Source organism: Cydia fagiglandana, chromosome 25, assembly GCF_963556715.1.
Source record: "Cydia fagiglandana chromosome 25, ilCydFagi1.1, whole genome shotgun sequence".
NCBI lineage: Eukaryota > Metazoa > Arthropoda > Insecta > Lepidoptera > Tortricidae > Cydia > Cydia fagiglandana.
Window position 1 is genome coordinate 10,721,506 of NC_085956.1, and position 13,569 is coordinate 10,735,074.

At 41.8% G+C, this 13,569-nt stretch overlaps 1 protein-coding gene across 1 annotated transcript in view; it reads right to left on the bottom strand.

Moving 5' to 3' along the window:
• The window catches only part of LOC134676856 (uncharacterized), an 81,374-nt gene that overhangs the window by 50,166 nt on the left and 17,639 nt on the right, over window positions 1-13,569 (bottom strand). Inside the window, 10 exon segments of the mRNA XM_063535237.1 lie at window positions 948-1,070; window positions 1,418-1,608; window positions 4,124-4,222; window positions 7,163-7,267; window positions 7,785-7,898; window positions 8,556-8,680; window positions 9,557-9,692; window positions 10,096-10,184; window positions 10,237-10,413; window positions 12,546-12,646. Of these exon segments, the coding sequence (XP_063391307.1) occupies window positions 948-1,070; window positions 1,418-1,608; window positions 4,124-4,222; window positions 7,163-7,267; window positions 7,785-7,898; window positions 8,556-8,680; window positions 9,557-9,692; window positions 10,096-10,184; window positions 10,237-10,413; window positions 12,546-12,646 (1,260 nt within the window).

Below are 13,569 nucleotides of genomic sequence, written 5' to 3' on the forward strand. Positions count from 1 at the left end.
GCTGCTAAAGTTGTCACTTCAAAAATCTCGATTAAGATATTACGAGGCCTACAGATCACAGGATATTAGAATAGAATAGAATAGGTTTTTATTCGTAAACACACAGACAACAGACATACATAAGAAAAAACAGTGAAAAATAAAGTGTCACGAAATGGTCCCATCTCAGCATGTTGCTGGCGACTTCCAGCGCTGATCTTCCGATGAGACCATCAAGTGAGAAATATTCACGGAAGGTAACAGACAAAAACTAAAATAAAGAAACATAAAATAAACCAAAAAATAGATTACAAACATTTTACACAGCTAATACAAAAAAGAGATACAACATGACGACATAAGTGAATACATGACAATGAGAACCGATCGAACTTGTACTATCCGGTCGGGTCATACCGTGGCGCGGCATTAAGCGCGCATAACTAGCGCCAGCGGTAGCTACATGAAATATACACGGTGTAACATGAGTAAACCGAATAATTTTAACAGCGTATTCCTGATCATATTTAGAGACAAAAATGTCCTATAAACTTTTCTGAAATTCGCCTAGTTACAGAGATATTATTAATTAAAAAAAAACATGTTTTTATTGTTACTTAGCGTTAAAGGCCTTTTTGATGGTGATGTTGCTGCTATGGAACGTAGTCTAAATATCCTTATTGATAGATGTCAAAAAATGACAAGTTACACTTTGCAAAAAGTAGGTTCTACGAAAAAAAAATGTAAAAATCAATTTTAAGTGACAAGTTTACCAATAACATTTATTTTTTATGTACAAATACATTCAAAAAATTGAAAAAACAAAACAAAAAAAAAATATTTTTTTTGGCGAAATTGACCTAAACTCATATTACATTTTTTACTTCTTTTGACCTCAGAAATGCGTCGTTAAAATTATTCGGTTTCCTCATGTTACACCGTGTATTGTACAGGATATTGTAGTATACCTGACTCCGGAGGTCCTTGATGACGACTAGGAAAGGCACGGAGAGCTCCTTCAGGTGCGCCGCGAACTCCGTCGGGTACTGCGCGTGCGCGTTCGCTGTCAGCAGGGACCGGATTTTCTTTAGCTGGAATAAAAAATACAGTTACACCTTTTCGACGCCGCGTCAAACACAAAAGCTGTCACCCGGACGCCACACCACCGAAGTGTCAAAACTGAAATGAATTTTATGCGTATGCGCGTAGGTCTAGGTTACTCTGTTCATATTGACACACATATAAAACAATAACATTGATTATTTCTGAAAGTATGCTTCCGAGAGAGTTGTGCCCATACAAAAAAATAATCAGGAGAGCCAAATTAAAATCATACTAAAATTTCGTGAGATTTAACTGAAACCACTTTATTCTTATGTGCGCCGCGGGGTCCTTTCTCTTTGTCAGCATAGAGTTAGTTATGGGGGGTGTGACTTACAGCGTCGACTCTCCTCTCCCACTCGGCGGCCTTGTCGCCGAGCAGCGCGGCGGCGTGGCGGCAGAGGTCGTCGAGGCCGCGGGCGCCGTAGATGGCGGCGGGCGCGGTGGCGGCCATGGCGGCCTCGAAGGCCTCCAGCGACACCGCGCCGGCCTCGCCGCCCGACCCCAGCCCACTAGTGCCCGATGACACTGGAACCAAATCGTTTTTACATTTTTACACAGTACAACACAGGGTTAGTACAGTACACACAGTAGGGTTATGATGGTATCGTTTGTCACTATGCCTGTCATTTTCTAACAAACATGTAAGTGTGAAAGTGACGCATGGCATAACAGGTGCAGTATTATTTATCCCCTAGCCGCCCAGAGACCTATAAAAAGGTCTCCTGTTCCATTCTAATTTAAACTTTGTGTTGATAAAATAAAAATTATTTTTGCTTGGCAAGGTTTGACGTATGGGCGGCTAGAGGTTAAAACTAGAAATAATTCTATACACGAGGAGTTTATAGTGACTTTTAAAACGACACAATCGATAAAGGATACAAAATTCTCACTGTCTAAAAAAACGATATTTGACAACGATTAATGCCACCCCTCTCTAACGCATGAATCACATAAGGCGATCTCTTTCTCACTCATTAGATTATGTCGGACTGCCCAAAGCAGTCGTGAATGAGTCACTTAAAATAAAATTTGATATGTCTGACAGTTTTTAATAAAAAAACACAACGCGTGAAATTAGGGTTAATCCCAATACGACCTAGTTTACCCTCAGAGTTGGAAGGACAAATGGCAATGATAGTTAAGTTCCATTCTTAAAAAGTAATGTTTATAAAAATTATGTAGTGTTATGTTCATAAAATTTTAATATTATACTGCAAAACGTAATTCAAGACCAAAAAAAATAAGCAAATGTTGCCACTGCAATAATTCGTTTGTATAATAGTAAATTCGTTTCAATAAATAATCACGCTAAGATAATTTATATATTAGTAATTTTACTCCTACGATTTAAAAAAGTACTTTTATTTACTTATTTTTACATAAATACAAGACGCGCTAGTAAAAAAGTGGCAACATTTCTTACTTTTTTTGGTCTTGAATTACGTTTTGCAGTTTAGGTTGTAAAATGAACCTAAATGAGTTGTGACAAAAAGCTGGGACAACGCTAACACAAAACAGATAAGTACAGAAGTCAATCACATGTATGTACTTTACTTTTCATACCTACGGTCGGCGGTCGCTCTAGGGTTGCGATTGTTGCGAACTATGACTTATGTACAAAAAACTATCGTGGTAGTGGCACTCGTATCCATCGTATCGTATCTCGTATGTTGTTTGATTTATTGTTGAGGATGAAACGGGAAGAATGAAAATATAAATTAATAATAACATTAATATAACTCAAATAGGTATTGGTATTTTAATGTCATTGTTATATTACAAATTTGCCACAGAAAATATCTTGCGATGATTTCGAGATTGGCGAAATGCACGATTATTATATTTGAAAGTGTAATAAATTCGCATTCTCATGTACAATGTAATAAATTCGCATACGCATTATCTCTGAAACCACTGGTAGCTTAAAAAACGACAATTCACCGGTTAATGTTGAATTTAAACAACCGTCCACTGTACAGTTATAATAACTTTTTGTTTTGTTTCTCCATTATTGCACAAAAAAGTTCACAGACGCGTGTCTCAAGCGGATGGCACTCGCACTCGCACTGGTCCCAACTGGTCCGAGATATCGTGTCCGTGAGCAGTGTCTATGTGTGCGTTGCTCGAGCGCGCTTTGTATGTAGATTGATTTCTGTACCTATCTCTTTTGTGACGCTAAGAAGATGATAATGTTATCAGCATGATTGCAGTTTCATTAATATAAGTAATTAAGAGCCAACAGGAGTGGTCATTTCTCCATACAAACATACTCGTCTGTTTCCTCCGTGGGTTTTGATGCTAGAGCAATGATTTTTTTCAACACAGATTAATATTGTCAATATCTGTGTCGGACCGTTTTGCTTTTTTTGATATCTTTGTTTTTTAAGGCGCCAGAGCACTTCAAAAATGGCTAAAATGGCCTCATTGACACAGACACAGATAATTTCATAATCATTTAGATTTCCAAATTTGGTTACCATTGGTTAAGTTTTGGAGGAGGAAACAGTCGAGTACAAAACCTCGATTTTTGAGATTTTTACGCAGGATTTTTCGCCTTGTCCTTATCGCACTAGTTTTAGGAGCCGCTTCCGATAGCGAGACGGGTATATTTACCTAAAATATTTAAAACTCAGCTCCTGTTTCGTCTTAAGGCATAAAAAAGAAAACTTTTAACGACTCTCCAGTATGGTTTATTTTCAGTTATGTAAGTACTTAACGCGCGTTGGTGGCCTAGCGGTAAGAGCGTGCGACTTACAATCCGGAGGTCGCGGGTTCAAACCCCGGCTCGTACCAATGAGTTTTTAGGAACTTATGTACGAAATATCATTTGATATTAACCAGTCGCTTTTCGGTGAAGGAAAACATCGTGAGGAAACCTGCATACATCTGCGAAGAAATTCAAAGTTGTATGTGAAGTCCCCAATCCGCATTGGGCTAGCGTGGGGACTATAGCCCAAGCCCTCTCGCGCTCGAGAGGAGGCCTGTGCCCAGCAGTGGGACGTATATAGGCTGAGATGATGATGATGATGTAAGTACTTACCGCTAGTTGCACTATTGAGTTTGGTTGGCGGCGGCGGCTTCCTACTCGCCGACGGCAGACTATACAATCCAGCGACTGTCCTCTTTGGTACTTCACACGCTACATATGCCAATACATATGATATATGATGAATGTATATGAATAGAAATGTATATGATATTAAATTATACAGATAAAAGATTTATCGTGACCAGAAATGGTGAGAATTATGTATTTTGCAAGGAAAATTTTGAATTTTTTAAAATGACATTTGAAAGAAAAAGCAAGTGTTATAAGATTTTTGATGTTGTATGGAAATTTTTCAGATAAAAAGATAAAAAATATTATAAAATAGATATGTATATAAAAATAATAAACAATATATAAATTTATATGAAAGAGGAATAAATCGTAATTTTGATATAAAATTCACCGTGATGAGTTTTTAAAGGTATTATCACGAATTTCATAAAAATGCAATGCAAACATTGTGTAATAGATATGTATATAAGTAGAGTAGATGATAAGTTAATATATAAGTAAGATGATGTAGTCCCAAGGAAGAAGATGATGTAGTCGCAGTCGGTTAAACGGTGTGGCCCCGCGGTGAACATGTTAGGAAAAGAGAGGTTATGCGTTAGACCAGCTTGGAGTAAAGTTAAAATTAAGGTTTAGAAATTAAAGTTGAATGGATTTTGAATTAACAACATTTCTTTCAGTCAAGGTACATCGCCAATTACTAGCCACCCCCCAATTACTGGCCACTTAATTTGATTTCTATTTATAGGTGAACAAAGTTCATTTTAGTATATAAGGTACGAAAATCCAATTATTAGCCAGTTTTCAATTACTGGCCACCTATTCCAAAAATGAATTCTATTTACAGATAAATAAAACTCATTTTCAGTATAAGGAAAATGGCCAGTAACTGAAATTTATCCACAACCCACTCGTTCAATAACTGGCCGCCTCTTACAAAAATGAGTTCTATTCACCTATACACAGAATTCATTTTAGTATAGGTGGCCAGTAATTGAAAACTGGCTAATAATTGGCGATGTACCCTATAATATAAAAAAAATTGTTTAACAGAGAGCATTGAAATGTTGTCAATTGTTATGACATGTTCGGATCAGAATTATAAGTGTAACAATGATAGCATACTAAAGTGATGGTAGCAATTGTAGCATTTCTATATTTTTTTTGCTCCTGATATAGGTCACACTCGGTATCGATTGAATGAAATTATACACGGTGGCTAAAAAATAACTACATTTCCGTTGCTAGGGAGGTTTTGGGATTATACTGAGCAACTTTTACTATGGGACTAATCCTGAAATCGCGAAAAAAATTTGGCTGACTTCATACATTTTGTGTGTTCCATTTTCTATGGGAAGGTAATTTTATTTTTTTCGATTTTGGGGTTGATTTCATAGTAAAAGTTGCTCAGTATAATCTCGAAACCTCCCTGGCAACGGGAACGTGGTTATTTTTTAGCCAACTTGTAGATGAGCGTTTTCCAAAAAAAAAAATGTACATTTTATTAATGTTTTTAAAATATTTTTGGGTTCATATTACTCTGAATTATTTGTATATTCACGCCTCGTACATGAAAAAATTTGTCCCAAAATTTTGTATGATAAAATATTTTTGTCACGTTCATATAAATAAAAGTTCATAGGCTACGGTGACTGCTTACCACCAGGCGGGCCGTATGCTTGTTTGCCACCGATGTGGTATAAAAAAATATTTTTTTATACAAAAATGTGACGATCTGAAAAGGAAATCTCGGGACATATTTTTTCATGTATGAAGCGTGAACAGTGCCGGATTTAAACATTTGCCGCCCGTAGGCTATGCCGATTTTGCCGCCCCTATCTGCCTCGCTTATAGGTTTTTTAAAGTACTTTCCTATCAGAGGCGTTTTTTTATAGTACAACACACCATAGCCATATTAAAATGCATATAAGGTGACGTCACAAATTTCACATTCTAGATACAGATTTATATGGGCAGTTTTTGTCACTCAATGACGATACAACCTCTTTATATTTGCCTGATCTGATCGGTGACCGGTGGGTACCGCTGGGTTTTGGCTATTGAGAATCAAGGTGAGACATTGGCAGTCAGGCTGGATATAGCTAAGGAGTTCGGTCGGGTCTGGCATTGAGTCTGCTCGAAAGACTATGCTATAAAAATGGATCGCTAGCTTTTTATCCGGTAGACGCATATGAGCCGTATAGTAGACGGAAGCTGCTCCGATAGCGTGGACATTACCGCTGGCGTTCTACTAGATTCTGTGCTATCATTCAATGATATGGTCAGATGGGTCACAATAAAATGTAGTTAGTTAAACGAAAACGCGAGCGTAGCGAGCGCGAAATTTTTTCGAGAAAATAGTAGGTATCTAGGTTCCGTACATCAAAAGGAAAAAATCGGAACCCATAATACCACGAAGATACAAGAATCGTCGACCATCCCTTTACAATGTAGATAGATGGGTCACAAATAATGTAGGTACTGAAATGAAAACGCGAGCGTAGCGAGAGCGAAATTTTTTCGAGAAAATGGTAGGTACATGTTTAGGGTTTCGTACTTCAAAAAGGTCTTGACATGACAGAGGGCAGCAAAATCGACAAATTATGCTTGTTATTTAAATTTTACAAATAAATTTTGGTCTACCCTATCTGAACAGCACATAAAATATTTTTTTTTACCCAAATTTGCCGCCCCCTAAAATCTGCCGCCCTAGGCTTCAGCCTACTCAGCCTAGTGGTAAATCCGGCACTGAGCGTGAATGTACAAATGATTCTGAGTAATATGAGCCCAAGAATATTTTGAAGACATTAATAAAATGTAAATTTTTTTAGAAAACGCTCATCTACAAGTTGGCTAATGAGTCCAAGAAGTCAATATTTTGAAGACATGAATGATATGTACATTTTTTTTAGCCAGCCTGTTTTTTAATTTTTTTTTATTATATTACATGTATTGCTTGTTTGAATAAAAATACTAGGCCAGCCTGTAGGCAGACGTAATGTGAAGTAGCGTGGCACTGACCCGGCGTGGAGGCGCCGGAGTGGTCGTCGCGGGCGCGCGCGGAGGCGTAGTGGCGGCGCGCCGTGGTGCGCGACACGTAGTCCGCCTCGTCCACGCCCGCGTTCGCTACGACACAACATTCTATAAGTCGGTTGCACCAAACTGTTTGTCACCGTTTTAGCGTTCGCAAAACTTTGTTGTATGGAAAGTTTCATAGTTCTCTGCTACTTGACCTTGATCAGTCTGTTAATTGTGGTTGGTGCAACTGGCCCTAAGTCGGTTGCACCAAACTGTTCGTATCGTTAAAGTGTTCGCTAAATTTATATGTATGGAAAGTTTCATAGTAAAGGGCCGAGGCGCGCCGGCCGACGTTTATCAGTCTGTCAAATGTGGTTGGTGCAACTGGCCCTAAGTCGGTTGCACCAAACCGCCTGTCACCGTTAAAACGTTCGCTAAATTTTATTATATGGAAATTTTCATAGTTCTCTGTTGAGTGATGTCGGTCAGTCTGTCAAATGTGGTCAGTGCAACTGGCCCTATAAGTTTTTGGCTATTAGGTACATCGCAAGTTAGTAAAAAGGTTGTAATAATTATCGAACCGGCTCACGACAACCTCACGAGAATGAAAGGATACTCTATTTACCAGTGGGCAGTAATAGGCCCGCCTCCCGGACCTCGTCGAACTTCTGTTCCAGCAGAGCCAGCTTCTGCGCTGGCACCAGTTCCTTCTTCTTCAGGTCGGCTCTCAGTCTTTCACCTACGAACAGTAGAATAATGCATTTATACTCTGGCAAACCCACTTTGTCAGTAGAAAAACCGGACAAGTGCGAGTCGGACAGGCCCACCGAGAGTTCCGTACTTTTTAGTCAAAAATCAACTGCCTAGCTGAGAAATACAGCCTGATGACAGATATACAGACGGAGTCTTAGTAAAAGGCCCCGTTTTTACCCTTTGGGTACGGAACCCTAAAACACCCTAGACAGAAGAAAGAGAAAAAGTGAGTAAAATCGTAAAATTGCTCAGATTATCGCCACGCGGTAAGTAAAAAGTTTAAAATTGCGTCCTCTTCCTATTTCGATTATATTCGTCGTACTTTAACGTTTTTAAAATATTATTAGAATATCTCACAGAGCATACTTTTGCCGGGTTTGTTTATCAAGCTTTTTAACCCATTTCTGTCCAAGTGCTGTCAGTTTCGTCGTCGTAAATTTAAGAGTTGGACTCTTGTCGGTGTAGCTCTCTCCATTTGACTCTATCCAGGGCCGCCTCCTTGATTTCCTTATACGACATTACAGCTACCTTTTCTTTTATTTGTGTTATGTAGCTTATCCTCGGCCTTCCCCTTCCGGCTGTCAGTTTATTCTTCCCAATTTTGTATATTAACATTTCAAAAATCAATTATAGGAGCACTCACCAACATGTCTGTACATGTCCACTAGTAGTTGCATGGCGGCATCCCTCACTGGACTGCTGGGGTCACCCAAAAGCCCGGCGAGGTTCGGTACGGCCGCTCGGAGCTGCAGTTCTTGCGCTCCGTGCCTGAAATAGATAAAATACTATTTACACTGCCGACGAAGTCTTTTTGACTTGCACCTTTAACAATCTTGACATAAATCGCGCGCCCATTAAGAGCACATATATGTCGGGAATAGTGGGCGTATCATACTAGAGAGAACAAATTGGATCCATAAAATCGTGGATGAGTGCATTCAATAAAATATCCAACTCATAGACTGTACTGGACGACACTGATTATCAATCATAGCACACGTTACATTCCTCATGGTGTGCAAACCATAGGTTAGATTCAGAAACCGCCACAATCGTCACCTTCTACCGTTTAGCATAGCTTCAATTGTTCTGAATGCATCTTAGCTAAAAAGGTTTGGGGCCAATATTTACGTGTCTAGTAGTGTCTGTATGGTCCTAACAGCCTCTTCCCTGGTGTGTGGCGCCTTGTGTTGCGTCGCGGGGATGAGGCGGGCTAGGAGCGCGCGTGGCGGGGCGGCGCGACTCTCCCCTAGCGCAGCTATACAGACTAGTTACCTGAGAGGGTGTGGGGCCAATACTTACGTGTCTAGTAGTGTCTGTATGGTCCTAACAGCCTCTTCCCTGGTGTGTGGCGCCTTGTGTTGCGTCGCGGGGATGAGGCGGGCTAGGAGAGCGCGGGGCGGGGCGGCGCGACTCTCCCCTAGCGCCGCTATACAGACTAGTTACCTGAGAGGGTGTGGGGCCAATACTTACGTGTCTAGTAGTGTCTGTATGGTCCTAACAGCCTCTTCCCTGGTGTGTGGCGCCTTGTGTTGCGTCGCGGGGATGAGGCGGGCTAGGAGCGCGCGTGGCGGGGCGGCGCGACTCTCCCCTAGCGCCGCTATACAGACTAGTTACCTGAGAGGGTGTGGGGCCAATACTTACGTGTCTAGTAGTGTCTGTATGGTCCTAACAGCCTCTTCCCTCGTGTGCGGCGCCTTGTGTTGCGTCGCGGGGATGAGGCGCGCTAGGAGCGCGCGGGGCGGGGCGGCGCGACTCTCCCCTAGCGCCGCTATACAGACTAGTTACTAAGAGGGTGTGGGGCCAATACTTACGTGTCTAGTAGTGTCTGTATGGTCCTAACAGCCTCCTCCCTGGTGTGCGGCGCCTTGTGTTGCGTCGCGGGGATGAGGCGCGCTAGGAGCGCGCGGGGCGGGGCGGCGCGACTCTCCCCTAGCGCCGCTATACAGACTAGTTACTAAGAGGGTGTGGGGCCAATACTTACGTGTCTAGTAGTGTCTGTATGGTCCTAACAGCCTCTTCCCTCGTGTGTGGCGCCTTGTGTTGCGTCGCGGGGATGAGGCGCGCTAGGAGCGCGCGTGGCGGGGCGGCGCGACTCTCCCCTAGCGCAGCTACACAGACTAGTTACTAAGAGGGTGTGGGGCCAATACTTACGTGTCTAGTAGTGTCTGTATGGTCCTAACAGCCTCTTCCCTCGTGTGTGGCGCCTTGTGTTGCGTCGCGGGGATGAGGCGCGCTAGGAGAGCGCGGGGCGGGGCGGCGCGACTCTCCCCTAGCGCAGCTACACAGACTAGTTACTAAGAGGGTGTGGGGCCAATACTTACGTGTCTAGTAGTGTCTGTATGGTCCTAACAGCCTCCTCCCTGGTGTGCGGCGCCTTGTGTTGCGTCGCGGGGATGAGGCGCGCTAGGAGCGCGCGGGGCGGGGCGGCGCGACTCTCCCCTAGCGCCGCTATACAGACTCGCGCCATGTGGCGGACCCCTTCCTTTGTGTCTGCCAGCCTGGAGAACAAAGTTTAATCAGTATTTAAGATATTAATATCAGAATAAGTATGCAAACTCCAGCGGAGCGTGCGGCGTGGCGTTCTTGTTTAAAAAACCGGTCAAGTGCGAGACGGACTCGCGTTCCAAGGGTTCCGTACATTACCCAATTTTAAACAATTTATTTTTTTATGTGGAACGTGAATGAAATGTCTTTAAAAAACCCGTAGTACTAAGTAATTAAATCTGACTCACGCTTGACTACACATTTCTAATAGATTTTCGTGTCATCTATAGGTAAAGAACAATTTTTCCCAAGTAGTAAGAAGACCCAGCAGTTTCGGAGAGAAAAGGGGGGTGGGTATGGTCGGGCAGACAGACGGACGCACGAGTGATCCTATAAGGGTTCCGTTTTTTTCTTTCGGAGGTACGGAACCCTAAAAATGCAATTGTGTGGTAGCAAAAAACATATAACCTCGTAAATAACATTTGCAAAATTCGAAAAGAACATTAGAAAATGAGAAGTTTAACGTAGATTTTAATTCCCATCGTTAAATTATCGAATTCATAACGGCCTCATTCCAGTATCTCGAAAGAGAAGAGCATTAAAAATGGCTCACCTTTATCCGTATGCTACTTGAATATAAACAAAGATAAGACATAGGTATATCCCTAAACCCATTGTGATGTAACGCTCCGACGGGCCGCTAACTAGGCCTCTACTAATGATGTCATCTTTAAAGGTTGCATTCTAAGTGGACATGACAGTAACATCAATGCGACGCTGGAAATTCGTAAACCGTACTAGTTAGTGTTAGGTTAGTGCTTCTGGGCTTCTTCTTCCTCGCGTTATCCCGGCATTTCGCCACGGCTCATGAGAGCCTGGGGTCTGCTTGACAACTAATCCCATGATTTGACGTAGGCACTAGTTTTTACGAAAGCGACTGCCGTCTGACCTTCCAACCCAGAGGGTAAACTAGGCCTTATTGCGATTAGTCCGGTTTCCTCACGATGTTTTCCTTCACCGAAAAGCGACTGGTAAATATCAAACGATATTTCGTACATAAGTTCCGAAAAACTCATTGGTACGAGCCGGGGTTTGAACCCGCGACCTTGCTTGCGGAGTTTGGGGTTAGTGCTTCTGGGCATTTTCCGCAAATCGACAACCATTGTGCCTATTTTGCATACCTTACTAGCGACCAGCTCCGTCTTCGCACGCTCAAGAATCACTCGATTGATAGGTGAAAACCGCATGAATCCGTTCAGGAGCGTTTTGAGTTTATCGCGAACATACAAACACACAAACAGGCAGACGCGGCGGTTTGCGGCGGAGTTTGTTTTATAAGATGTAGTGATATAATTGGCTTTCCTTTGTAAACCCTTACCTTTATTAGGCCCAGTTGCACCATCCCAATAACCCGGGGTTAAGCGGTTAAACCGCTAACTTAGTGTCAAATTGTACTGGTAACCATGGTAACTCCAGGCGTGACCCGTTAACCTCGGGTTAGTAGAATGGTGCAAGTGGGCCTTACAAGCTTTTATTTACTTTCACCTGACCGTTGTCTGTCGTCTGTCTGTAATCAAATCTTGCAATTTTTTTTTCCACTTCCCGGTTTCCGATTGAGTTGAAATTTTGCACACACACGTAAGTCGGGTGACAATGCAATATTATGGTGTCATCGAGCTGATCTGATGATGGAGACCGGAGGTGGCCATTGGAACTCTCAGTGAAACAACGAAACCTAATTGTGTTAGGGGTTTTTAGAATTGCAATGAGAGAAAAATCATCACCAGGAATTAAAAACAGTTCTGTACTGGGGGAAAAAATGAAGTTTTAGTAATAATTATGGACGTTTCACTATTTCTGTAAAGTTTATTTATTTCTACAAACAGCTCAGTAATCCCAAATACAATTTCAACAAACAGATAATAGAAATTGCAAGTACTAATAGAAATTGCAAAAGTCAGTTTGTTCCTATTAGTTAACTCTCCTTGTATTAAGTTTATTTTTGTAATTCTAAGTGTATTTTTGTTGTACTTTTCTCTGTGTGTCTCGAGTATTAGTTGTCTGTCGTAAGAAAAGTACAGTCAGCGATAAAAGCTTGTACCAAAAATGATTTTTTTTCCAAAAACTTATGAAAGTGTAATGTTACCTGTCGATGATATGCGGCAGTACCGAGGGCACGTAGCAGGAGAAGTCCGAGCCGAGCCGCTCGGCGAGCGCCGCGATCGTCTCCAGCCCGTTCTGGGCCACCTGCAAACAACACACGTTAAAAACTACATCAGAAAACTGATAGCCGTGCCGAACATAATAGGTGAGACCAAAGCGCATCGTCTGCGCTGGCTTGGCCATCTCGAAAGGATGGGTGAAGATCGGGCAGCCAAAAAGGCCTACTTGGGTCGACCGACTGGGCGCCGTCCTGTTGGTCGTCCTAAATTGGGCAGATAGAGTGGAGGCAGATCTCCGTGAGCTCGGCGTCGGCGAAAGCTGGCGGGATACCGCTCTGGACCGAGCAAAGTGGCGTGCTCTTGTGTTGGAGGCCAAGACTCATTTTGGGTCACCGCGCCAACAAAGTAAGTAACCCGCACCAACTATGCTTCTCTGTTTGGCCTAAAGGTTGACTGGTAGAGAATGCCGTGTAGCATTAAGTCCGCCTTTTGTCACTGTATATTTTTTACCGTGCAATAAAGTTTAAAATAAATAAATAAGTAAGTAGTAAGTATCAGAAAACACATTTACATTCACAAGCTACAGCAGGACGCAAAAATGACGCATGTGTGCCTGTTGCAAGGCCCGTTGGAAGGCAAGAGGGACAGACTTCATGAAATTGACGACCACGGAACATTGTTGTAAGGGTCTAGCCGTGTTTGTATGGGGCATCGGCCCCAAAAGCCAAATTGATTGCCGTTTTGCCAATTTATTAGGCCAGATGTAAGATGCTATTTCACCAAAAAAATAACCCTGAAATGCTGCAGGTTTTTGAGAAAATTAAAAAAAAAAGAAATTTGGTTTTCATTTTTTTTTATCTAAACTACCGAACCGATTTTTTTGTAACTTATACACATTATGTAAGTAATCTAGATGAATTATTAAAAAAAAAATGGAGTTTCAAATATCCTTATAACTAGTAATATTTTCACTTTTAATTTTTCAAATATTTTTTTTTTATATTTCCG